Genomic DNA, 26,067 nt, shown 5'->3' with positions numbered 1-26,067 from the left:
CTGTGCAGGATGAGACAATGCAGGGACAGGCTGCAAAAAGCCCTTCAAGAAGGAGAGGTGAAAGCAGTAGAGAAGGGGAAATAACTACTGCAGCCTTGAAGCTAAAGAGGAAACAAACTTCCCCACTTAACCACCCAAGCCTGTCTCCAGGCCTCCCACACACACCCTAGAGACTGAGCACCTCAAGGGCACAGACTGGCCCTTACAAGTGTCCAGCCTGCAGTGGCACTTAATCAACATTCACTCAATGAACAGATGAGAACAACAAGGAGGATCCAACAAGGGAGCAGTGGCAAGGAAATCTGTGACTCAGTCTTAGATTTGGAAACTGAGGCTTCTAAACACATTTGGAAATCATCATCACCCTGAATGGTAGCTATGAGAGTCCATTAGACCAAAGTGCCTAAATAGGAGGAAACACATCTTCTCCATCTCTGCGTCGTGGCTACCTCTGTTTCCCCAACCTCTCATCGGCTCCATGATGGTTGCTGAACGGCACTGACCTTGATCAATTCAATATGCACTGTCCTGCTGGAGTGGGCACTTGGGAAGTGACCTGAGCCTGCTCGTACTTCTCAAGCACATGGATTGCTACCCTCCCCCATTCTTACAAAGATAGAAGAAATATTGCTCCGGGCAAAGACAGCCTTTTTTGTCGATTCATTTTTCTAATTAAATGCAGGCATACTGGAAGAGGAGGGAAGACAGGGGCAATAAATGGCTTTACTGCAGATAACATTAATGAAATAGGATTTGAATTTCTATGCCACGGCTCACTAACTACATTCCCTTTTTTGATTAGGTTACTTGCTTGGCTAATGCGGGAATACAGTAAACCGCATTATCTCTGGGTTTTGGCAAGACATTGAGCAGGATCTCTGAACAGTGTGATAGCAGAAATAGGTGGGTGTGTCACAAGCCAGGAACACAGTGCTGCTCAGTGTCAACCTGGGAAGAGGTCTATGGTGGGCTGCCTCAGGGCTCAATTATGGTTTTGGACAAACGAAGACATGATTATCGAATCTGTGATGGCATGAAAACGAGAGGCACAGCAAAATTAAGACATTTACAATACCTCTGGACACTGGGGTGATGATGGCTAAGGCAAATCTAACAGTATGTTCTCAAAGGATAAATGTGAGGCCCAGTAAACCAACTGGGTAAAAGGCAGGATTTGGAGATGTAGCTTAACAACATCCATAGAAAAAACTCAGGGATTTTATTTGATGGTCAAATGGATTTATCATAAAGCTAAAGAAACTTCAACTTCAAGGTCCCTCACTGGCACGGGTGCCTCCCAAAGCCCTGCACTTAGCTGTGTATTAATAATTTTGTTTTCTTTTATTTAAAGGGAGGCCCCAAATTATGTGAATTATAGAACTCCTCAAAGCCTGCATCCTCTCTCCATCAATACTTAAGTGTTGAATGCTACTAGTCGAAAGTTACTTTTAGACTTATTTAAGAAAACACAGTAATGAAAACTATAGGAGTCATTGGTTTTCCCAATCCTAACCTGAAGTCTGGTGTCCAGTGTGAGTCATGACATTTTAGAGAAACTAGACCATAAACAAATGTATTGAAACGAGTCTCCTTGCTGGCTCCTTTTTCTTAGCCTTAACCTCAAAATGCTAGACCCGAACCCTCTCCTCTCCTAATACATTGCTCTTTCTAGATAACTTCATCTGTGTTCTCATTTATAATAATATGATAGGATATATTAATTTGGAAGCTGATGATGGCTTCTGAATTAATATATCCAGCCAACTCTTAGTTCCCTGAGCCCTGGACCCACACATCCAACTCGATGTCTGGTAACAAAAGCACCAGAGCACGGCCAAGACTGAATTCTCCCTTCCCCCTTCCCTCTGCCCTTCCCACCAATGAAAACACATCTGACGGACAGTGACCAGGGAATGTAAGGAAGCTTTAATATCTTGGTCTATGAAGAACAGTGGGTGGAACTAAAAATAATTAATCCAGAAGAAAAAAAGCTGGCAGCGTTAGGGAAGGGTACCTAAGACACTGTCAGGTGGGACAGAGATCACATTTCTTCCTTGAAGACACAATGAGACAAATAAGGAAAATTTTTCTAACAGGAAGACTAAAAAATGTCCCCAGGAAATGGTGATTTCAGCATCCTCGGATTTCAGGGAGGGATGCATTTGCCAGATGACTGTTTTAACTCTAAATTCTAGTTTTGTAGATGACCTCCAGTGACTAAGACTCCCAAAAACCTGAAGCTCAAAATGCAGTGATAATGCTATTTTTACATTCATGTTTTAAGATACTCTCATCCAAAAAATGCATCATTTTTGTGTTTCAAAAATTGTTTTCTAATTTCTCAGAGTGATGAGTATGCAATGAGACAGGATAGTGAGAAGCTAGGAAAATTCCTCGGTGAGTATAACAGGGAAACTGAGACAGCTGAACACGATGGCCAATGGCCGAGCAACTTACAGCCAGGTGCAGATGGTCACCAGGCACCCCCCTCCCAAGGCCAGGCAGGGGACACAAGTGGGGAAGCAAGGACCTCACCCCCAGGGTAACCTCCCCTCCCCCGGCCTTTCCTCCCTGGAAATAGCATCTAGAAGGTAACATCTGGGCCTCAATTGTATTTCAGCTCCAGGCCCAGAAAAGCAACAAAATCAGATTATGCCAGAACCAACTACAATGACTAAAGACTTCCTGCCCTGTCACCAACCAATCAGGGGACACGATGACGGTCAAAGAGCACACCTGGAAAACGGATGAATATTCTACTGAAACCCTCCCCTGAGCCCTCCCCAAAGATTCCCACCTGCAAAAAGAGAAATAAAAGCCCCAAGACATGGACCTCCGTGAGCTCTGCCTCCGGACAGCAGCCTGCCCCATTCCCCTTCCCTTCTTCTTCCTCCACTTCTTTCCCCACGGGCACATCTCACCTAAACTCTAAGGCAATGGGCAGCTGGCAGCTTGTCCCAGGCTGACCCCCTGAACCTGTCCCCAAAGGCCCCTTTTCTCTGACTTCCCAGTGGGCTAAGGCAGCCCAGCCTGGCTCTCCTGTTGCTTCTTCTGGGCTAGCCCTTCCTTGTTTTATGGCCCCCGGCTTTAATGAACATACACCTCACAGTCACCTGGACTCATGCTGTGAAGTCTTTCCTACACAAAGTCAAGAACCCACACATTCCCACTGGCCCTGGGCAGTCCTGCTCAGGGTCAGGCTCCTGTCCGGTAACACGTATCAAGAACTGGACAAAAGGAACAAAACTGGACACTAAATGGCCTTTAAGGTCCCTTGGTTACCGAGTCATTCTGCACCCAAACCCTTCTTCCAACGCAACCACAGGCAATCGTAACACTAAAAGGCTGGTAACTGTTGGCCGTGTCCAGCGATTTTTGACCCATTTCAGCTGTGGAAGCCCTTCTTCTAAGTCCATGATGCCAAAGGGATAAAGGCTGAGTTGGGCTGGTTGTGGCAAGAGGAAAAGAATGGCGAATTCGACCCAACATTCTCCCGTTCTTTTGCCCACCCCTGCACCTGACACCACTGATCTAGTCTGACCAGGCGAACCCCAGAGATCCTTTCCCACATGTGTTGGACATCACTTTCTTCAAAATATTTGGGTGGGGTTTGGGATGGGCAGAGGAGGCCGTGACAGGGTCTCTGACCTACACAGTACCAGGCTGAGTATAACGAAGGTGTATGCTCTTCAGAATCCACCCCAGGGATTATAAACCCTGGGGTTTCTGCCCTTTTGCAGAAGTCACGTTCTTCAGTTAAGGCCAGTTCCTTTTCTTAGAGGTAAATTCTGATAGGTGCACCATCCATTGTGCTAAAATTCTACTTATTTAAAAATTGGACAATGACAAACCCTTTTCTTTATATTTATCCTCTGTTCAGTTTTACGGGTGTAGTGGGGTGGGTGAGGGCGGGACAATGACATGGGACAGAAACCAGCCACTAGAAACTAACTGAGGAACAGCACAGGAATGCAGGGGAGGCAACCGTGCATATAAATGAGCTGAGGGTTCAAGGCTGAACTCACAGTCTATCAGTAGGCCAGCTAACCACCAGTGTTACTAGGACACAGGGCAATTTCCAGGCCTCTACAGCTCCCTCCCTTCCCTGGGGAAAGGTGCTAATAGTGTGTGTGAGCTACCAGACTAACCCCCACCTGCCCTCAGGCACAGCATGCACTTGGGGACACAAGATTCTGACTTGAAAGTGGTCACGCACCAATTTTCCAGGCAGCAGGTAGAGTGAGAATGGGAGTTCTACCTTGGGAATTTCAATGCCAATGAACAAAGGTTTACTGGGCCTTCACAGTGTGGGGGTGCAATGGACATGAGAGGGAGGACGACATGCCTTGGAGGGAGACAGATCCCAGGCTCCAGAGAACAGGGCCCTGGAGCCCCTTCTCGCTGTGAGGAGCCAAGACATTTGTTTCAGGACCCAGATGACAATGCTAAGTAAAATCTTCCTTTTCACAGGCTTTCATCCCCACATGCCCAGTGGGTGCAGAGTGAAACATGGTGATGTCACCCGACCAGTCTTTTTATAGAAGCTTCCAGGTGAGCCAAAGGGAGCTGGGCAGTTTATTTACAGCTCTTGCCACTGACGAAAGGTACACAGAGACCTCTCCAGGAAGCACAGTCTGGGGAAGGTTAAATGCAGAAAGACAGATGGCCCTTCACGACACCCCTGAGACCGAGAAGCCGCCATCTCAGGAAGTTCCCGGTTTTCAATGGATGTGGCGACGCATCCTGTCGGCACCTCGCCCAACCTCTCTGTGGAAATCTGCTATCAGCTCTGGGCAGGCCCCAACCTGCTGTGGGGACAGCCCTGAACTGCCTCTGTAACTACTACGAACAAACCAACAAAACGAAAGAGACACGTTATTTTGCAAAGAGAAGTTGCCAGGCCAGAATAAATTCTCAATCAGAAATAACCAAATCGAAATCCTGATTCTGACATTCCCAAATACCACTGCTGTCACCTAGTTTTCAGCCCCTCACACAGGTCATCCTCGACAAGATGTGTTCCTCAGAAACATGAACGGTCCAGCTTCAGTCCAGCTACCGCAACCGCCTTTGCCGGGGGCAGGAATGCAAACCGTGGATGCGCCCTTCTCCTACAGGTGTCCCTTCCTCGAGCCCTCTCTTTGGAGCTGTTCACACAGCCCAAGTTCAAACACTGGGACCAAACATTCGATCAGGAAAAGTAGCTCCAGTATTGAGAGAGAGAAGGGCGATTCAATCCTACCAAACCTCTAAGAGATTTTTAGAATATTTTTTCAGAAAACAGGGAACTTGAGTTTTCTTTTGGGCTTCTTTCAAGTGGGTTCCATCATTTTTTTTGCCATCTGTAAAGTGTTGACTGCTCCAACCCTCCTCTATCTGTATCTTGGGCCATTAAAAATGCTTCCAATTAATTATAGATGAGGGCTCTAAATTCTTTTGGTGATGAGGCACAGAATTATAGTATGTAGGGTCCAGGGTTTGCTCATTTCAAAGGCGGCGGCGTGACACTCCCTCCCCTTCCTCCATCTCCCCAGAGCGCCTTCAAAGAGCAGCCTGAGGCTATGACAGTAACAACTGCAAAGCTTAGATACCCCCAGGCAGGAGCCCACCTCTTGATCCGTGAAAATCTCTATGAAGTTCTGGAAGGAGAAGGAGCCGGACTGCAGAATGAGCTCCCCGGTATTTTCGAAGCACTGGCCCGTCAGCACAAGCAGCTTGTGTCGGGCAGCGTCCGTGATCATCAAGCGCACCTGGAACGAAGCACAGGGTACAGAGTGAGTCCCAGCAGCACCACCACGCCACCTCCAGGACCAGGCAAGCCCTTAGAACGCCTGAGGTTTATTACCAGCAGAAATCACTCATTCCCTGGTTACTCAGATTCCCCCTGGGGAGGGGGGCAGAGCCAATGACTGTGGTTGTAAAATTGCCCACGAAGGCCATTTTCCAAGTTTGGTTACAACCAAGACAGTAGTGGTAGTTGACTTTCTCCCCTTAGATTCCTTGTCTTTTTCAAAGCTGTCTCCATAGCTGGTGATCATTTGTTCCACAGCCGTGTCTGCTAGCAGCATGTGGGCTGAGACTTCATGAAGAGCTCACAGGCTGAGTCACCGAGTACAGTCCAGGTCCCCCCACCTGCTGCCTCAGGAAACAGAGGTTTCCAACTAGGGTCCCCAGTCAGCCCCTCCCATCCAGGATCCCTTTCCTTCCAAGACACACACCCAACACTCGGATCCAGTTGCAGCCTACAGTGGGATCAGCCACATACCTAACACTGAACATAAACAAAAGGCTGCCCTGAATGGGAATCTTTTCTGTAGAATTGTAAATGGTTTGCCCTAAAGAACTCTGCAAACTTAACGTGGCAGGATGCCAGCCTGTCCTTAGCAGAAACCCCGCTCTAAGCACCAAGGTATTCATTCTATCCCGGTTCCCCTCAGGGAGCACGGCAGAAGTAAACAGGCCCGAGGACCCACCGCTCCAACTACCCCACCACCCAATCAAGCAAACGCACGCAGACTGAAGTAGCTGTGCCAGCCCCACCTGCTGCAGAGGCAAAGCCTGAATTCCTTAAAGAAATTCCTTTTTTTTTCCTTTGCCACTTCTTGCAGCTGTTCCAGGCAGTCTGGCTGGATACAGATTCATCCTCTAGCTTTCTTCACATCGTATTTACTTCCTGATTCCGTTAGTCACAGAGAGATGCTAGCCTATCACTTGTCTCAACTTAGTGCCTTCATGGACTGTCAGGGAGGTCCCGAGTTCCTGCTAATCTGAAGCAGGAGAGAGTGGGATCAAAACCAGCTACACAATGACAGCCAAAGAGTGGAGGCAAACCCAACGTCCATCAGCTGATCAGCAGACAAACAAAATGTGGCATACGTATACAGCAGCAGCGTACTCAGCCATAANGTGCCAGCCCCACCTGCTGCAGAGGCAAAGCCTGAATTCCTTAAAGAAATTCCTTTTTTTTTCCTTTGCCACTTCTTGCAGCTGTTCCAGGCAGTCTGGCTGGATACAGATTCATCCTCTAGCTTTCTTCACATCGTATTTACTTCCTGATTCCGTTAGTCACAGAGAGATGCTAGCCTATCACTTGTCTCAACTTAGTGCCTTCATGGACTGTCAGAGAGGTCCCGAGTTCCTGCTAATCTGAAGCAGGAGAGAGTGGGATCAAAACCAGCTACACAATTACAGCCAAAGAGTGGAGGCAAACCCAACGTCCATCAGCTGATCAGCAGACAAACAAAATGTGGCATACGTATACAGCAGCAGCGTACTCAGCCATAAAAAAGAATAAAGTACTGATATATAGATGCTACAATGTGGATGGATCCTAAAAACATTATGCCACGTAAAGTAAACCAGACACCAAGGGCCACACATTGTATGATTCTCATTACCTGAAATATTTAGAACAGGCAAATCCATAGAGGTAAAAAGTAGGTTAGCAGTTGCCAGCTCCTGGAGGAAATGGGGAATAACTGCTAATAATTTTAGGGTTTGGGGGCAGGATGTTCTGTAATTAGTGGGGGTGGTTGCACCGGTTTGGGAACATACTAAAATCCACTGAATTATACACTTTCAAAGCATGGATTTAGTGGTATGTGAGTGGTGTATGTAAAATATCTCAATTTAACAAAAGAGGCTACAGTCACAGAGATGCCCAAAGCGTGGGCAGCAGAGACTTTCCAGGTAACGGAGGGCCCCAGGGACTGTGGCTACTGTGATGGTCAAGAAGTGAAGGCACTAAACCGTGAGGAAGGGAAGGGTAAATGTAGATACACCACCTCATCCAGCCTGGGTCAGAGACTCCTGGCTTTAGCCAAGTCCCTATCCGACAATGGGCTCTGGAATAGCCTGTTGCTCTCTCTGGCAAAAATTTCATATGGTGGAAATAGTAACATTAGCAATAAGAACAGCTAACATTTATATTCAGTTGCCGTGTGCCATGCTGGGGTCTAAGTTCTTCATATTCCCAAGCACAACATCAAATACAAAAATTTAATGTAAGCGCTGTGTGATCTCCATCTCACAGAGGTGGAAATGGAGACAAAGAGACAGTAGACACCTTGCCCAAAGCCACCAGCTAATAAGTAGAACCCAGGCCCTCTGGCACCAGAGGCCACGCCCCTGACCACCATGCTATCCTGCATTCCACCGTGACTGGGTGGGAAGGATGGGTCTGAAGGGGCCTTGCGTCTGAGATGCCCTTCTTCTCCAAATTTGGGTCCCGGATGTCCCAGCTCAAGGGCTTGCATCTCTTTCCCCTGCTACTTCCTAGCAGAATCCGTCCCAACAGCACACCTTTCACATACAGCCAAGATTCCTACCCACTGGCCTCAATAAAATATCCCACTTCCAGAATATTCTTCCATCTATCCTTATTGGGAAGGGCAGTCTGGAGTGGTGTTGATAAAGAGAACAGCCACCGACTGAACCCAGCATCCTGGACCAAGAACTTTTCTCTCCTGAGTCCCTCTCCGCAGCTGGGTCCTGCCCGCTGTGTGGGGCTCGGCTCGAGACACTGCAGCGCTCGCTGCATGCGTACCTCAGTGCTGACTGCTTCATCGGAAGGGTTGATCAGGACCACTGTTTCCAAAACGTCACTTCGGTGATGAAGGATCTTTTGTCCTGCAGGCACAAAAACACACACAAAAGAGGAGGCCGTTAGTTTTGCCAGATTAAAACCTCCTGGACAGCTTCTGGGGCAGCTGAAGCATGCCTGCTTCTGATAAGGCACCAGGCACCAGGATTCTCCACTTCATCTTGAGAAACATAACTGGTGTTACTAAGCAAGAGTGTGCAGAGCTCAGCAAGTTTCTCCAGGAATCAAGTCCATGCGGTCCGGGGCTCCTCACGCTCTCATAAGCCCCTAGTTTCCACGGCTGATCTCCAGGCTGTCTGAGGGTTAATGGTGGTTTTCATCTGAGACAGGGGTGGAAGCCAGGAAAGCTCCACGGGGCTCTTGACATTTCCTTTCTCATGGTAATCGGGGATGTTTCTCCCTATCAGCCTTTCTTCTGGTGAGAACGGTGCTGAGATTAATTAGGAGCCTTATTGTGAAATGAATGACATCCAGAAACCCAGCTAACAATTAGCCCAACAACCAGAATGGCTGTCTGAGGCAGGCTTACAGGCTGTTGGAGTATTCATTAATTCATTCACTTGCTCATAGAAAAGTGGAGAAAATGTTAGCAAATGAAATGTGGGGAACAACTCTCCTGCTGGACAGGGGGGCCAAACAGGCCCCTAAATACAGGCCGACTGGAGGGAGAACAACAAAACAAGGTGTGTGGGAAGGAAGAAGCTGGTCTGAGGAGGGCTGGGATTCTGCAGTGTTTTGGGCTCCACATCCCTGACTTCCCACGCCTTCAGGACGCTAGGGACATCCTGGGCCGAAAGCACCTCCAGATGCCGTGGACTGAGGCCTATGGATAATCCACAGAGGCTCCCCCGACCTACTTAAACAATGAGATGACGGGAATCAGGCAGTGTGCGGCCAGCGTGGGCGATAGAGGCTCTGCTGGTGGAAGGCAGACAAAGAAGACACGTGAGAGGGAGACGCATGGTTGGGAGGGGAGATAAGGACGTGTCTGCAGATTGGAAGCACACTGAAACTTGGATAAAGGGAGGAAATGGGATAGAATCTAAGGAAGAGAAACACAAGAAGACAGAATGACCAAAAAGCAACTGTTTTCCTGAAAAATAATTGGTCATTTCTTCAAAAAGCTAAAAGAGAATGACTACAGGACTGAGCTATTCCACTCCTAGGTGGACTAAACATGGGCACCCGAAGAGACATTTGCATGCCAGCATTGACTGCCGCATCAGTAACAACACGGGAGACAACTCATGTCCACCTATGGACGAAACAAACTGTGGTGTGCCCGTGCAGTGCACTGTTACTCAGACGCGAAAAGGAATGAAGTTCTGATACATACAACGGCTCAGGTGAGCTCTTAAAGGATTATTCTAAGTGCAATGAGCTGGACACAGAAGGACAAACACCGTACATTTCCGTTCATTTGTAATGTCTAGAACAGGCAAGTTCACAGAGTCAGAGAGCAGATGAGAAGTTGTCAGAGGCTGGGAGAGAGGGAACGGAGGCTGACCGCTCAAGGGGCACAGAGTTTCCGTCTGGCGTGCTGAAAAATTCTGGACATTGAGGTGATGGCTGTACAACACTGTGCATGTAATTAATGCCCCTGAACTGTACACTTAAAAATGATTCAAATGGCAAATTTTATGTTTTCTATATATTTTACTGGAACTTAAAAAGTTAATAATGTAATACATCAAAACCTATTGAATAGTCCACTTTAAATGGGTGAATTGTATGGTGTGCACATTGCAATCTCAATACAGAAGTTTAAAAAAAAAAAGCAGCCCAGGACACACGGGTTCGGGCTTCTTTCCTTCCTATCATCAAGGACCAGAACCACTATGGCCCTGCCCCTTGTTGAAACACCACCACTGCATCATCAAGCCTGTTCTCTTGATGATGTCTCACCCTTCCTAACAGCCAGTATCTACCAACAGAGCCCACGTGAAATGTGGAAGAAGCCCAAACCAAACACAAAAGGTGTCGGGCACTGTTCTAAGCACCACACATGTACTGATTCACTTACTCCCCGGAGGAGCTCAGCGGCTGAGGTACTATATTCCCTTTTACTATGACAACAATGAGGTCTACCAAAGGCCATTAATCAGTCCAAGGTCACACAACAAGTAAGAGCCAGGACTTGAACAAGGCACACACATTAAATGCCAAAGAAGAGCTAGGGGAAAATCCAGAGGAATCAAATCAGAAATGTGCTTAAAGAAGCAAGAAGCCAGAAAGCATCAGGAGAAGAATATTAACAAAAGGAACAAAGCAAAAACAAAAGCAAAAAAGCAAACATGGCAGATAAAATGTACCCACATAAAAGAGGGCACATTTCAGAGAAGGTATGTGATTCTTCACTCCAATGCCTGAATGTGAAGAAACCTCAAAACAAAACGTCACACAATTTGAACAGGCGAAGGACTGAGCCTCAAGAAAAATAATTCAACTCAGCCAAAGGAAAAAATGTTGGTTTATGAATGCTGGAGTCTATGATTTGCTGAACACTGCTTTTTGGCTTTGTGGTGTTTGCTTTTGACAACCATATACATTTAAATTTAAAGCTCAAGCAAAAGAACGTCAGATTAAATAAGCAAATGATAAAAGAACAATCAGCCAAACCCAGAAAACAAACTGTCCCTTAAGTCCTTTTATTAGTAGCCCCTGGGAAACAAAGACTTCAGGGGCTTCGAGAGCACTACGTTGAAATAAAATTAAACAAAAGCCTAAGACCGAGGAGAAGCGAATGGTCGTTTCCTTGCTCAAACTCATGACCTGTTTCCAGGCAGCATAACGCCACAGTATGGCCGTCATCATTACTATGTTCTGTGGGAGCCCACAAAAACAGACTTGGCTCCTTCCCCAAGAGACGGTAAAGACCTAAGCAACAGCCTGGCCAGCACAGCGGTCCCTTCCCCAGACACGCCCTGACAGGGGACTTCTTACCATCCAGAAGTTCCTTTCGTCTGTGGCTTCGTCACTCACACAAACAAAACAAATGCCATGTGAGAGCAGCCGTGTACCTCTACTCCTTCCAAGTCAATTTTCAGACCTCGTTGCTCAGGAATTCAACTAAGGATGTTCTTCTTGTCCATCTTTGGAAATACTGACACAGCCGTGCACCAAGATGCTGGGGCTGCTCCTTCAACAAAGGCCTTTTGATAGGAATGGATTTGAATGAAGGAGGGGATTTAAAGAGAGAGAGAAACTTCAAGCTCTTGTCACAGCCAGACTGCTAGCCAGATTCTTCTCCTGACGACGTAACCAGGGGCCGGGCCTGCCTGAGGGGCCAAAACGCCGTGCCCTGTCCCTGGCGTCCCCGTGGGATGCCAGCTCTTCAGGCGGCAGGCTGCTCTGGGCCCTGGCTGCTGGGGTGCTTACAAAGTTGCATATTTGGGGAATGTTTCACACTGGGAAACGGGCCAGGCATTCTGAAGGAGAGGCCACCACCCTCGCCTGCAAAGGTCTCATTCAGTTGCTTCAGAAAATAAGTTCCCAGGACAGAAAGACAACACAGGGGCAGCCTCTCTCTCCACCATGAGATTGGGTTCTGCAGAATCAGCCCGCAGGGGAAGCATCTGGCAGCCCAGTGAGTAGGTGCCTTCCCTCAGCGCTGGTCTAAGGGAAGCAAAAGCAGGGCCCTGAGATGGAATGATTGTCACGATTGCTTTGATAAGGCAGGCTTCGAGGGCTCCCTGTAAACTTGGTGTAATTGAGAAGGCTCTACCTCAGAGAGGGGTAGGAGGACTGTTATATGACACAGAAAAAGGGGTCTTACTCCCCCTTAGAAACAACAGACGCTGGTCTGGGACCCCCCGAGGCAGCAGGGTCCTTGCAGACAACGAGACTTCTGTCTGTACATTCCCAAAGGCCAGGCTTGAAATTCAAATCAGCCTGTAATTTTCAATTATTGCTGGGATTGTTTTCCTTTTTAAACATTGCATCTGTGTCTTCTAAGGTTGGGCTAGTTTGGTGACTTACGTTATACTATACTATTCAGGTGACTTTAACATTGCTTAAAACAAAATGTTATTTTCTGGTCTCTCTTCTTCACAGAGTTTAATATTCATATTTCTCTCTCTCTCCTGGTTTATGAGGAGGCTAACCGTGGCTACATTCAAAGACCCAGTGCTGACGCACAGCCACAACGAAACTTCCATAAAACTTGCCTCGGACACACACCAGCCCCAGAACACAGTGCCTGGGAGGCAGTAACGGCTGTGCTGGGGCCAGAGACCCCCAGAGCCAGTCCACCCCGAGAGGCAGCTGCTGAAGGAAGCAGCCTGGCACAAAGGAGAGAACACTGGACCTCAAGTGGCAGCAGCGCTCAGAAGGAGGGGAAACCCTGGATAAAAATAGTAACTAGTAATGCTGAAGCCTTTTAATTGTCTTTGAGTGAAGGATAACTCTGTATGTCTTAAGGATAAATATTTAATTTCTGTTTCTACTAACGATCACAATCCAGACATTTATTTGTGGAACTCCCTCTTCCTGAAGGGTGAACACGCTGCAAACATAACCCAGAAATAGAAACTGAAGAATAAAGAAGATCTTTGATGTGTATTCAGTGTGGAGGGGAGACGATGAGGAGGGTCCTGCACCACTGGTGGGGATGGAGTGGTGGCCGGAACCGAGTCAGGGCTGAGGCCTCCGGCAGAAGGGCTGCCGTGCCCACCTGTCTCTGCCCCTCCCTCCACCCCTGCTCACCTTCGCCCACCTCCTCCTCCAGCCCCTTGCCCAGGGGAAACCAGAGAGGATTCTTTTTGGAAAAGGCATTTGACATGTGACTCAGCACGAGAAACACCTCCAATGTGAAGAAGCAGAAATCTTAGAGTTAAAGAACTTTCTAGAGTTAGAAAGGGAAATGCATGGTGTAAAGAAGAACAAGGATTATTTAGCTAAAAGTAAGGGTTGGTAGATCAAGAAAAGGCCAGAAGCACAAAATGTCTTGACATGAGGGTCTGTCTTCATTGCGAGGGAGGGAAGAAAAATGAGCAGTGAGAGTCCGTCAACTCTGCCTCTTCACCAAAGTGCCCGCGCAGAGGAAACAGCTCACCTGCAGCCCTGCACGCCCAGGACACTCCCCGGGCTAAAATTTAGATCAGCAGATGAATGCAAGAAATGAAAAGTGCTCAGTGCTGGAACTAAAATTAATTACAGCCACTCTCCCAGCAGCTTTTCGCAACAGCGTTTTGTCTGGAATTACATCCAGGCCTCCTTTCTGCGGGAAAACCCATAATCATGTCAAGCAGATGTGCTGAGAGACGGGCGAAGCCTGAAGAGAAAGGATGCTGGTGTGGTAGGAGGAGAGACGCCTGCACCAGCAGTTTTCTGGTGAATCCCCTCTTCTTCCAGAGCCCTCACAGATGTCCCCTTGGTGCCTCACAACCAATGCTGGGCGCAGAGCAGGCCCCAGGCCCACCAGCAGGTAGACGTCTCCTAGGGTGCCTTCTCAGAGGAGGGGGGCATGAGCACGTCAGAAGGCCTCACAAGTAGCACTGAGGGCTGTTCCCCAGAGCCTTCATGATTCTTCCTGTCTCCTCTACCCAACCTCATGATTTCTAAGCAAGAAAAACAGAAAGAGAGAGAAATGGGGGTGAACCTGGCTTGTACAAGGCTACAATTAGCAGGTCTTTCCCAGGTGCCGAGAGTGAGGGCTCAGAGTATCCTGGCCTAACAGAAGCATCCTCTTGTTCCTCGGAACATGAAACCACCTCAGAGCTGGGGGAGAACATGACCATGAGGCAGGGCCAGACAACTTAGCCCCTGGTGCCTGCCACTGAGGCACTCTTGAGAGTACAACGGGGCTGGGAGACTTGGTGTCTCCTGGATACACAGGTCCCCAGGGGCTTGGCGTCAGCAGAGAACACAGAAAGCCAGCTGTTACTGGGAGATGGTACGGCTTCCCCCTCCAGAGAAGTCCAACCCCTAGCTGGGGGGGTTTGACTTCCCATCATCCCTCACACGTCAGAATGAACTCGCTCTCTGTCACATCTCTCAGTCCTCGCAGCTCTCAGCCCAAGGCTGGGACATGGTGTCTTTCTGGCTGTCAGAGGCAACAGGGACCACGGGGAGGAAGATGGCAGAACGTGCTGGTTGTCAGGTCACGCACATGCTAGAGCACCTTCTGTGTGCTTTGTGCTCTTCTACCTGGATAGGAATAACGTCTAAGCGCCAGGTGAGTGCCTAGAGGTGGTGTGGCAGCGCCCAATTCTTTGAACACCAGAGGCCCATCACAAGAACTCGGCAGGACGCCTGAGCGCTGGGGCTCAGCTGGTTAGAGTGTCCTCGTCCTGTAAACCAAAACATCACCGGTTTGGCCCCAGTAGGGGCGCGTGTAAGAGGCAGCTGATGGATGTTTCTCTCCCTCCCTTCTCCTCAAAGCATGTCCTCAGGTGATAATTTAAAAAATAAAAATACAAAAAAACACAGCAGGAAACCCTTCCCTGTGTACACTGCTTTAGACTAACCAGCGCATTTTGTCCTTCAGGTGGGACCTTGTTTAATTGTCCTAACATCCCTGTGAAGTGGTGGGAATGGGAATTATCACCCCCTCTCTGTGGACCAAAGATCTGACACCTAGTGATGTGCTCAAGGCCTCAAAGACAGATGGGGTGAGAGACCAGACGTGCGTGGCTCAAGGCCAAGGTCGTCATACGATTCTTTTCTGTCTTTCCCTGACCCGCTCTCATCCAAAACTAAAGTTTTCAAGGGGTGATGCCAAGACTCCCCTTTGTGAGAGGTATGCACACTGCCGGGGTCAGCCACTGGCCAGCCAGCGCCTGCTGAATCACTCACTGCCCCCTCTGGCGGGCACGCTGGCCTCCCACGCCCACCCCGAGGCCAATTCCCTCTTTGTTTCTGCGGAACAATCAGAGCCCAGTTCTCTCCCACGTTCCCTCTGATATTCCTGGAAGTGGCGTATCTCTTCTGTTGGAGAGAAACGGTTTTTATTTCTGCATTTGTTTCATCTCTGGATGTATGTTCCTGCATGTCACATCAGTCTCCAATTTTCAGTGTTTGCTGTTTTAAGAAAATAAAAACTTTGAGCCTATGAACTATTTTGCCTTTTTGTTGTCATTGGTTAGGTTTTCCAAGTGTCTGCTAGCTCTTCCACCCCACCCTTCCCTCGGTGTCTCTGCCATCCTCTAATTTTTATTTCCCTGTCTTGCCCCCCAAAGCAAACAACTAAACACCCCAGACTTGTCCTCAACGTGTTCACTGCACACAGAGACCAACTAAGTCTTTGGGTGCCAGGCAGGCTGGCTTTGCTCCCGGTGGTAGAAGGAAGATTGTTTTGCTTTTTACACTGCCCTGCCCCACCGCTCACCTTGGGAGGACCTGTGGGGGATGGGAATGCCAAGTGACAATAGGTCTGAGTCCTTTTGCAGGGGTCTCATTGCACCCTCTTTCTAAATCCTCTCTTCTGGGTTTTTCCCAGGTGACCTGGGACCGCGGCACTGTGCTGATTTGCAAACTTGAACCACCTCCACACACAAGAGAGTCCAGGCAGACATTCCAAAGACACTGTATAATCCAATTCTTATTGGATTCTATAATATTGAATTATATAATAATTCTTCCCTGCTTTTCAAATTCAACCCCAAACCTACTCACTTTGACCTACATACCCACTGCTCTGAAACACTGCTTAGCCTGTGGGCTTTACTTCCTGTCCGGGACACATCTGCCTGCTGGGAGAAAAAGACTAGAGGCCAGCAGGTCTCAGAATGTGACAAGCCCCACGATCACCGATCACTGGAGCTCCTCACTGAAGTTCGGATTGCACGGTCACCCTCTGATCAGAAGGTCTGTCTGATTCAGGAGGCGGGGGTGGAGTCTGAGACTGCATTTCTGCAACCTCTCAGGTGATATTGATGCTTCTGGTCCCTTCGTTGAGAAACGAGACAGTGTAAATGATAAATCAGCTACTAATCAATAACAACACAGTAAGTCACCTTATTTCAAGTCATCCTCACAGTGTTTTTTATGTATCACTATCCTAATGTCTGAATCTACTGCTAGAATTATTTCCCTCGGGAACATGTGGTCATTAAGGGCTCAAACAACTTTTCCCGCTAAGTATCGATTCTCAACTCATTTGACAATTTTTTATCTGACATTTAATTTGCCATCAAACTCCTGCCATTGATCAAATCCAGACAAACGGATGACCTTTCTCCCTCATCCATGACTGTTCAGAACCAAATCATCAGCCTCCCTCAAAGCCAGCTAAAAGTCAAATTAATCCTTTTGGTACTGGCTATTGAAAAGGAAACAGAAAAGGGGAAATGCAAACAGCTGACGTAATAAGTATTCCACCTCGTATCTAATAAGTACCAACCCCTTGGAAGCCCTAGGCCAGAGAAGAATGTCAGGACTTGGTCTTTTCCCAGTAAACTCCCGAGGGGCAATGCTACCCAACCATGGCCGAGTCAGGCTGGGGGCACAGCAAGCAGCTTGGTGATCTGCCAGGAAGGGATTCCTAAGGTCGGGATCCTGACCCGGGAGGATGAGGCTCCAGGGACCCCAGATCTGGTCTTTGCTGAAGTGGTGCCTCCGCTGCCACCCTCTGTAACAAGTAATGGGAAGGTGGACGGATACACTCAGGTCCTATGTTCCAGCTGGTATGAGTAAACCTGATATCCCTTCAAGTATTTGGCAAAAAGCCCTAGCCCAGCCCAAGGGAGCTGTGATTTTTACAGTTTGGCTCAGTCCTGTTTATTTATACACTGCCTCGTTCAGCAGGGGGAGGTGGAGATGGCTCATTCGCACGTGCTGCTGGCACGGGCACCTGTGTGTGTGTTTCCACTTCCACCGCACTGTGCCGTCCAGTCACCGCTCGGTGCTTGGAGCACACCAGTCCTCACCAACCTGGGGCTTGCCTCTGCCAGTGCTGAAGAGCAATTCAACCTGCACCAGGGCCCTGATTCCTCCTGACTTCCCCGGTCTTTGCTCAGTTATGTGCACTGTCTGCTGACCCAAAGTGAAGTTCCACTTAGAGCCTAGCTGCCAAATCCGGAATACATTCTTTCCATTTTTGAGGTCTTTTCTTACAATTCATGGTTCCAAGCCAGTCTTTCACATTCTCCACTGCAACTTGATCCCTTGCTGTCCTCTGACAAATGGCCCCAGCAGAACCAGTATCCTGGCTCATGTGTTTTCCTGCCTGGTAGGCTCCTTTTCTTATTCTAAGCAAAGAGGTAAGTCTCTCCAGCCCCTTCTGCATTATTCTTCTCTACCCTCTGCGTTGCTCCAACAGGAAAAGGGTGCCATTGTTGAAGACTGGGTAAGATAAAGGAACACACAGCTTTGGATATTTTAACCCTACTGACTGAAAATTGAAGAAGACCATGCAACAAGGTCTGGCAGGTTAACTGCCCTAGCTGATATCAGAGACTGCCACAGGCCCTGGGCCCATGAAGTTCCAGCTCCTCTGGGTGGGCACAGAGGCAGGAAAATACATCAGAACTTTCTCCTACCAAACTTTTCACCTCTCCTTCCTCAAGCAAATCCAAACCCTGCGTTTCAGTAGTGAAATATTTATTAGAAGGGCAAAGTAAACTAATTTAGTTGTATGTGAGGAACACCATCCACAGAGTTGACCGTCTGTTTTTCATACTATTTCTTGTTTTTAGAGAAGAAAGAGGTATGGAACCCAGCTCACTGCTGACTCAGTCCCAACTGCACTTTCAAGTCAGCCAAAGTGCCTTTCCATTTCACCTAATAGCATTCAACTTCAATCAGTCATACCGTTACAAGTTTACATGAAATAAACTGGTAATTTACAATACTGATGTCTTCATTTAATTCACACTAAGTAATCTAAATTTTCAGTATCTCAGATATTCAAGTTGGCCTAAAGGGTTTTTTTTAACTAAAGGGTGCTGTTTGATGAAACCATTTACTTGGCCATAAAATAAGGCACCATACTTACTTAAATTGAATCCATTCCTTACAGGTCCAGCTCACATCTTTTTCCTCTAGGGAAATTGCCCTGTCTACTTCAATTCTGAGTTGTCTTTTCCTCCAAAATTCTGATAGTGATTCATGGTCCCTATACCACAGAACTCAATTAGAGGAAGTGCATAGAATTTATACGAGCTATTGCATCCAATTATATTAGAATGTCTTAGTAACTTTCACATACAATATATCTCATTTGAATTTTCTGTGAAATTGGCAATTTCAATGTCAGTCTCACAGAACCTAGATCAGAACCTACTACCTATAGGCATTCAGGTGCTGATGGTGTTGCAAAATAGGACAACTGAAAATATAGATATTCATAGTTACACACAAACAGCCATTCAATTTCTAAGTAGGATTTAACATAATAGCATACATCAAAATTCAGCCTACAGAAGCGAGCAAATCAGGTGTCTACTTTCAGTACATGAAAAATATATGCCAATGTCATCACTAGCAGAAAGCCTACTGCCATATATAAAGAAACAGGAAACACTGTTTAGCTCTTTTTATGTTATTAGGGGGGAAAGATGTCCCAAAGTGTTAGGAATTATGTTTGTTTTTTGCACAAGTACATTGAATTTTACCTCTGGTCATCCAGCATTTTTTATTATCATTTTGATTTTATATTTAATTACAAGGTCTTCACAAGGTCACTAGGAATGGGGTACCACGGCATGTCCCCACACCACACTTAACCTCTTCTGGGAGACTGTGACCGAGTAACTGCATCTGTAGACTTAGGGACATTTAATGCCAAAAACCAGGGATAAGTACAGAGCCATATATTTAATTAATATTTACGTAACAAGCAGAGATTTCAATCAAATCTGACTAAGGGACATTTTCAAGGCATTGGTAAATGTATTCTGAAACCTCCAATGTAGCTCTCCTGAGGAAAAAAGGTCCAAAGCCTATGGTGCAGAAGTGATTCAGACAAGCAGTCAAGTAAATTCCACCCTCTTCGATCTTCTAAGAAAGATTGAAATTACAGTTTAGAAGTTTAGGGAGGAAGATAAATAAACTGGGACTCTGGGAAAACTTGCTCTGGTGAAAATCTCCACATTTTAATTTCCATGGGAAGTAATAAAATCTTATAAGAAAATCAGCATGCAAAAGCCACTTTCTACATTCCTACCCTGCATTATTCTCTATCAGTTATTTTTATGTATTTATGCACTTGGGATACATGCAATTATCTATATGTCTGGCAAGCAAGCAAAGTTGTTATGATGCACTATTCTTTGCTCTCTCACAAATAAAAGAAAGTACATTGGGAGTATGTTTTGTCCCAGTAAAAATGCCGAAGGAAGGAAGGCAGCTCTGGAGAAATGACTGAAGCAGGCTCCACTTGGAGTTCCAGAGTATTATGGAAAGGCAGAACATCTGCTTCTGCTCCAGAAAGTAACACTGAACGCTTTCCCATTTATTTTGGAGTAGAGGCTGTCACTGGAGAAGCTAGAAAGGTGAGACAGCACACTCAGGTTGTAGCAGGCACTCCCAACTCGATTTAAACTCAGATATCAGGGAAGTGCAAGGAGAGGCAGGATGGAGCCCTCCTGAGCCCTTGTCAGCAGGAGTCGAACGGGGATGGGAGCCGGACGGAGGTGGGCAGCGCTGGATGTGTTTCTAAGGTCCAGTGTTCTAACAGTAGCGGAATCTAATCTTGTTCCTGATTGCCAGCTCCTTCGAGGACAAAAGGACCCCAAACCAAGGAAACTGTGATATGGGTCCTGGGTCAGGTTTCAGGCTTGAGAATCTTTTCTAAGAGAGTCTAGAACACTTTGCCATGCTCCTAATCATGAGGTTGGTGTGCACACGGCCAGAGCCTGGAGTGTGCCGGTCACGAGCAGGTTCCTGGCTCTCTCCCCAGTTTGTTTTTTGGAATCTTCAGTACAAAGTTAAAGTAGCTGCGCAACCAGGTACCAAAGGGTTTGCTGTTTACTCCAAAGAGTTATTGTGCAAACCACATTGAAGAAAAGGACCACTGTTCATCCTGTCTTCAGGCAAATCCATCACAATCCTTTCTTTAAGGCCTGACCTTTTTCCAATGAAGAGGGTCCAGAAAGGATAGGACACCCCCCTCTTTCACGGGATTTTGCTTATAAATAAAAATATATGCACATATATATTTAATTTTCATCTCAGGAGAGAGAGGGGAAGGACAAGAGAAAGAAAAACATAGACTTGAGAGGGAAACATCAATTGGTTGCTTCCCTAAATGCCCTCACCAGGATCAAACCCACAACCCAGGTGTATGTCCTGACCGGGAATCAAAGAGGCAAACTTTCAGTGTACAAGATGATGCTCCAACCAACTGAGCCACACCAGCCAGAGCACAGAACTATTCTTTATCAGGCTCTGGATGTAGTTCTGGAAGCAGCTTCCTCACTGAATTCTGACCAAAACTCCAGCTCCAGAAGCAGCAGATGCTCTTTTTCTCATAACTTCAGGCTTCACACAAAGAATCTGCCTTCAGACAGCTAGGTCTTGGGCAGAAAACAGACCAGGGGAGGATTTTACAATATGAAATAAGGACTTCCCTCTACTGGCGCTTGATTATGTATTTAGCATCTTCTCTGTAGTGTGGCTAAATGTCTGCACTGGGGGCAAAACGTTATACAGGAAGCTTTAGACATCTGGAAAAGAAGCCTAAAATTGATATTACTTTTCTCTCATTTTTAAATGATATAAGCTGATGCTTTAATGTGTTTTTATACTGTTCTGGAAAAAATCTGCATCATCTTTCTGTTGGATCCAGTCAAATCCATTATGAAATTTCCTAAATATCTCATGTCTATAAAATTGCTTTAAAAATAAATTCATCTTTTTTAGTTATAAAAAAATTAAGGGTTATCAGGATAATGACAAGAAGTCTACTTAGCAATATTTCAACCCTTGGAATTTTGATGTCAAAGTTGAAGAACAAATATATTTCTCTTCCCTGGCCCATTTTTTTCAATATAAAATGTCTGTGCACTTAGATAAGCTTCACTAGAGAAGCCATTATTTTAATACATTAGTCTGTTTCTATTTGATTTAAACAACAGTCGTACAAGGGTAGCTAATGGAAGGAGCGAGTTATATGATTTGACAGGTAAAAGAAATATTCTGAGTCTCTCCCGTGAATGGATAATTATGTTTAATGAGCCCAATTGTGTGCCCTCCTCAGTTCACATCTGAGCCCGATTCTGTCTTGTCCAGAAAAGCCATCTCACACTTTCTTACCAATATTTACTGGATGCTCTGATAACTATTCTGCAGTTTCATCTTGCTCACTTTCTAGTCTTTCCAGAGGTGAAATTTTGCTTCTAGTTAAAAAAAAAATTTGGTGTAGGGGGGTAGGAAATGGGACAGCTATAATAGCATAAACAATAAAGCATTTAAAAAAATAAAATCAATAAATTAAAAAATTGTAAATACATTTTTAAAATCCCACTAACCAATCTCAGACTATGGGACAGAAGCTGCAGAGAGCACCACACACAGGAAACCACACCCTGTGCTCACTGCTTTCCAGAAGGTTTGCATGGAAGAGAGGTGCTGATTTAGCAGAATGCTAAGCCATTTTGTAAATTCAGATCCCATGTTTCCCTTTGTTTCTCCTCTCTCTTTTGTAATGGCCACATTTTGGCATTTCAGAGCTTTACAACTGAGCATTTCCCGTGGAGGAAAAAAGGAAACAGAGCAATTAGCATACATTATGTAGCTGCACCAAACCAGTCTACTCAAAAAGATGCCTGTGTGACAGGCAAGTCGGCCCTGTTTTGTCTAGTTTCCTGGCTGGCCCCGCCCTGCTCACAGCTTGCAGTTTGCCAACTAGAGATGCTGCCCCTTCCCTTCCGCTGTTTTCTACTTTCCCAGCCCCTGTGCAACCTGCCGGCTTTACTAGCTCAAAGATTTTAATGAGTTTTTAATTCAGTTTTGCCTCTGGAACCCAGCCAGCTGCTGCCGCCTGGAGCTTGCATTTCCCTTTACACATTATCAGAGAACAGCCATAAAAACAAGTTCATGTCACTGCCAGACTTTTCCAGAAGGACTCGCTTGGCCTCTGGTTATCACAGGTCTTGCTGACTGCAGACAATGAAGGAACTAAAGGCAGTCACCTCGGAGAGCCGCAGACAGAACAAGAGAGGTTCCTCTGCGTGCTCAGAAGCAATTTCTAGGGAGTGAACACTGCTCTGTAATCACTGTGCCTCAGTCCAGCAGGGGAGCGAGAGCCAGACTACACTGAATGCACTTTGGGCCAAAATTACACGCATTTTTACACCTGGGTGCCTTTAAAATAACAAGACCCTGGAATATTCTTCACAGCCACAATTCCACTGGCCACTGGCCTCAGGCACTGGAAATGGGCCCACATGGCGTCCTCACCTCCCTGGGCTCTCGTGTGGACCACGAGAGCAGCACTCCTGGTAGGGAGGCTCTGCAGGAGCCATGGCAGCTAATTGCTCTAGGAGAAGATGTTAACAAAACTCTCTGAGACTTAAAGTGCCGGGACATACCTCATAAATTATGTGCTTTTCCCTACATTAGTCAAACCAAGGATGTTTCCATCTGTTTTACCCAGCCTTCCTGGGACTTTGCACATGCTGTTCCCTGTGTCTGGACACCTGGCCTCTCCTATGTCCCTGGCTGCTCTCTCTTGGCCCTTCAGGTCCTGGTGCAACACATCACTTCTGCAGAGTCTTCCCCGAATGCCCTGACCCCAGAGCAGCTGGTGCTCACTGCTATGGTCGCAAACACCAAGCTGCTGTGCACAGCCAGCGCTGAGGCCGCTCCAATGTCCGAAGTCACGTTTCAGGGTGGAATCTGTTGTTTCCTTGCAGATGAATGTTTGGTGTTTAGTGTATTTATTATTCATCCATGGAGATGGCTGAAAATGTCTCCCTCATTGAAACTGTAGTTCAAGGTTTTGAGAAGAGCTCAGTAATATTGATTGAATGGGCACAGAAGAGTTGGAAGGAGGCTTTGCAAATGCAGCAGACAGGAATAGAAACTGATTTAAATTTATAGTCAGATATTTTAAAATAGCTGCATCAATGTATCCCCCAAGCTATGATTTCACCTACTCATAAATACCAAGAGCAAGATGTTAAAAATAGGTACCTGATTCAATCTAGTCATTAAATAAATGACTACATTTTACCTACAAATATGGGTTTTAAGTCCCATCAACCGATAATTTAAACCACTTAAGAGCTGAGGCACATTCCCAAAGACTGACTACACAGGGCTGGTCATCCCACGAGCCAGCAAGGACCCCCCCCGCTGTGGAGGTGGACGGGAAACCAGGAGCTGGTGGCTCACCTGTCGGCGGCTGTAGGGTGCTGGTTCCTGGTCCTGGCTGAGCGGTGGAGGCACGGGGGGTGGACATTAAAATTACCCACAGCTCAGCCCAATCGAGACTTACAGAATCAGAATCTAGAGAGTCGGGGTTGAAGTCTGTGATTTAAAATCTCTGTTGATGATTCTGACCACAAGGCAGATTTGGGGACATCTGTCCTAATGCTGGGTGACCTCCCTAAAAGATTCTGGAGGGATGCCTTTCACACCTAAGTTTCAGTGATTTATAACTATATTTGACATTGCAATGTGTGACTCCGTTGAGAAAACTCTTCTCAACATGTCAACATAGTGATCTCTAGGATTTGAAATGTGAGATAATCATAAGGGACTTGCACAAGTTAGAAAATAGGAAAAGAAAGAGGTGGCTTCCCAGAAGGAAAGAAAAAGATCTCCAGCCAGGAGGAAGCCAGGAGATGGAAGAGGAAACAAATTATGGAGAGGACCCAGGAGCCAAGGTGAGAACAAGAACAGACAACTGGGCAGAGAGGTCTTGCTTTATTTCATGACTGGGTGTAATTCAACCCACCAAATACTGGCAGAAGGCTGCCATGGGTATGTCCCTCAGAACTGTTGGTGGTGGTCACCAAAAACAAAGACAGCCCCTGCCCTGTGGGTACATACACACATGGCAGGAGAGAACGTGAGTAAGAGAGCACAGAAGACAGTCATGGAGAGCACAGAAGACAGGAGGGTGTGGGAAGGCTTCCTCACAGGATGGCATCTAGATGAGACCTAAAAGATGGTGGACAAAATGAGGCAAGAAGCCACACAACAGGGAAGCTACAAGCCTGCAAAACAAGCTTCCATGGAAGGCCCAGAGCCTATAATCCAGGTTTACAGAAACGTGAATTTGGACTGACCTATTCCAAATGTTTTACAGGTACAGACAGGAAGGTTCAGAAGGCTGGGTGGCTTGTTCAAGTCACACAAGATGATGGCAGAAACAGGAGTAAGGCGTGGACAGCCTGACACGCAAGACTTTTCCTCCTCAAAGGACCACTGCAGAGGCTGGGGTGGCCCCTGGAGGGCCTTGTGACCTCGAAGTTCTGTGACCCAGATGCCTGCACCCATGAAGTGGGATCCTCTCAAGTGACATAAAAAGCATCTTTGACTCTTAATCTAAATATTGCTCAGATTCCTTATTAGAAGCCAAAGATGGGCTACAAGAGAAGTATTTGAGTCAGTGATGGCAAAAGTATGGAATCTCACCCACTTAGGCTAAAACTGTTGGCTTAGAGCTGGTCACCCATTCTCCCTTCTTTTAGAAAAGGATTAGACTAGAAAACATAACTGTTTTGTTCACCCAACAATTAGAGTAGAAGCAGGAAATTCTAATCTAACACAGAACATCCAGTAGGTCACCTCTATTTAGCTCTTCTAGGTTTTGCTTTTACAAAGACCCCTTGTGGCAAACTCTGAGGGATGGAAGAAATAAACACCCTTACCCTGGCCAGAGTGGCCCAGTTCGTTGAATGTCCCACAGAGCAAAAGGTCACTGGTTCGATTCCCGGTCAGGGCACACGCCTGGGTTGTGGGCCAGGTTCCTGGCTGGGGGTGTGTGAGAGGCAACCAACGGATGTTTCTCTCTCACATTGATGTTTTTCTCCCTCCCTCCCCACTCTCTAAAAATAAAGTAAAATAAATAAGTGAATAAAAAAACAAAATCTTAAAAAAAAAAAAGAGAAAATCCTCACACACTGGAAGCCTCCACCCCAGTGGCATAATCACCGCTGCGCAATGCTTACCACGCTGTAATAAATATTCCATGACTGTGCACTCCTAAAAGGTCTCACAGTACAGTGGGAAGAGTTTTTAATGATAACGACTTAATATTGCCAAGCCCCAACTGTGTTGGGTCCCTCACAATATATGTGAATGGCAAAGCCTGTGGGCTCCGCTGAGGTGCTTGATTCTAAGGAGGGAAATGAAGATGATGTGAACAGCCTCAGATTTCCTTAGAAAGAGTTCGAAGCACGGCCATAAAGCCATACATGCCACTTTAGGAAGTCAGAGAGTATACTGTTTGTAAAGGGTGATTTCCTTTAGGTTTTTTGTTAACTTTCTTTTTCCTAATGGCATGTTTTCCTTCAGCAACATTTTATTTTCACCTCTCCTCCAAGGACTAAGAGAAAAGGGGGGGGGGCATATAA

General features: G+C 46.6%; 1 protein-coding gene across 2 annotated transcripts in view; it reads right to left on the bottom strand.

Moving 5' to 3' along the window:
• The window catches only part of MAP1B (microtubule associated protein 1B), a 94,319-nt gene that overhangs the window by 16,895 nt on the left and 51,357 nt on the right, over nucleotides 1-26,067 (bottom strand). The window contains exons 1-3 of one of the 2 annotated variants that reach the window (XM_037032434.1): nucleotides 11,546-11,800; nucleotides 8,546-8,628; nucleotides 5,610-5,750 (exon numbers count right to left, since the gene is read on the bottom strand). In XM_037032434.1, coding sequence (XP_036888329.1) covers nucleotides 5,610-5,741 — 132 coding nt within the window. In that variant the 5' untranslated portion in view covers nucleotides 5,742-5,750; nucleotides 8,546-8,628; nucleotides 11,546-11,800. Of the gene's footprint in view, nucleotides 1-5,609; nucleotides 5,751-8,545; nucleotides 8,629-11,545; nucleotides 11,801-26,067 lie in introns of those variants that run through there. The other variant, XM_037032433.1, reaches the window with a different exon arrangement.

The sequence above is a fragment of the Sturnira hondurensis genome, unplaced genomic scaffold (genome assembly GCF_014824575.4).
Source record: "Sturnira hondurensis isolate 20B ecotype Veracruz unplaced genomic scaffold, ASM1482457v3 Scaffold0021354, whole genome shotgun sequence".
Taxonomy (NCBI): domain Eukaryota; kingdom Metazoa; phylum Chordata; class Mammalia; order Chiroptera; family Phyllostomidae; genus Sturnira; species Sturnira hondurensis.
Note: the sequence above shows the minus strand (reverse complement) of the source record. Positions and strands in the feature narration are given on the sequence as shown.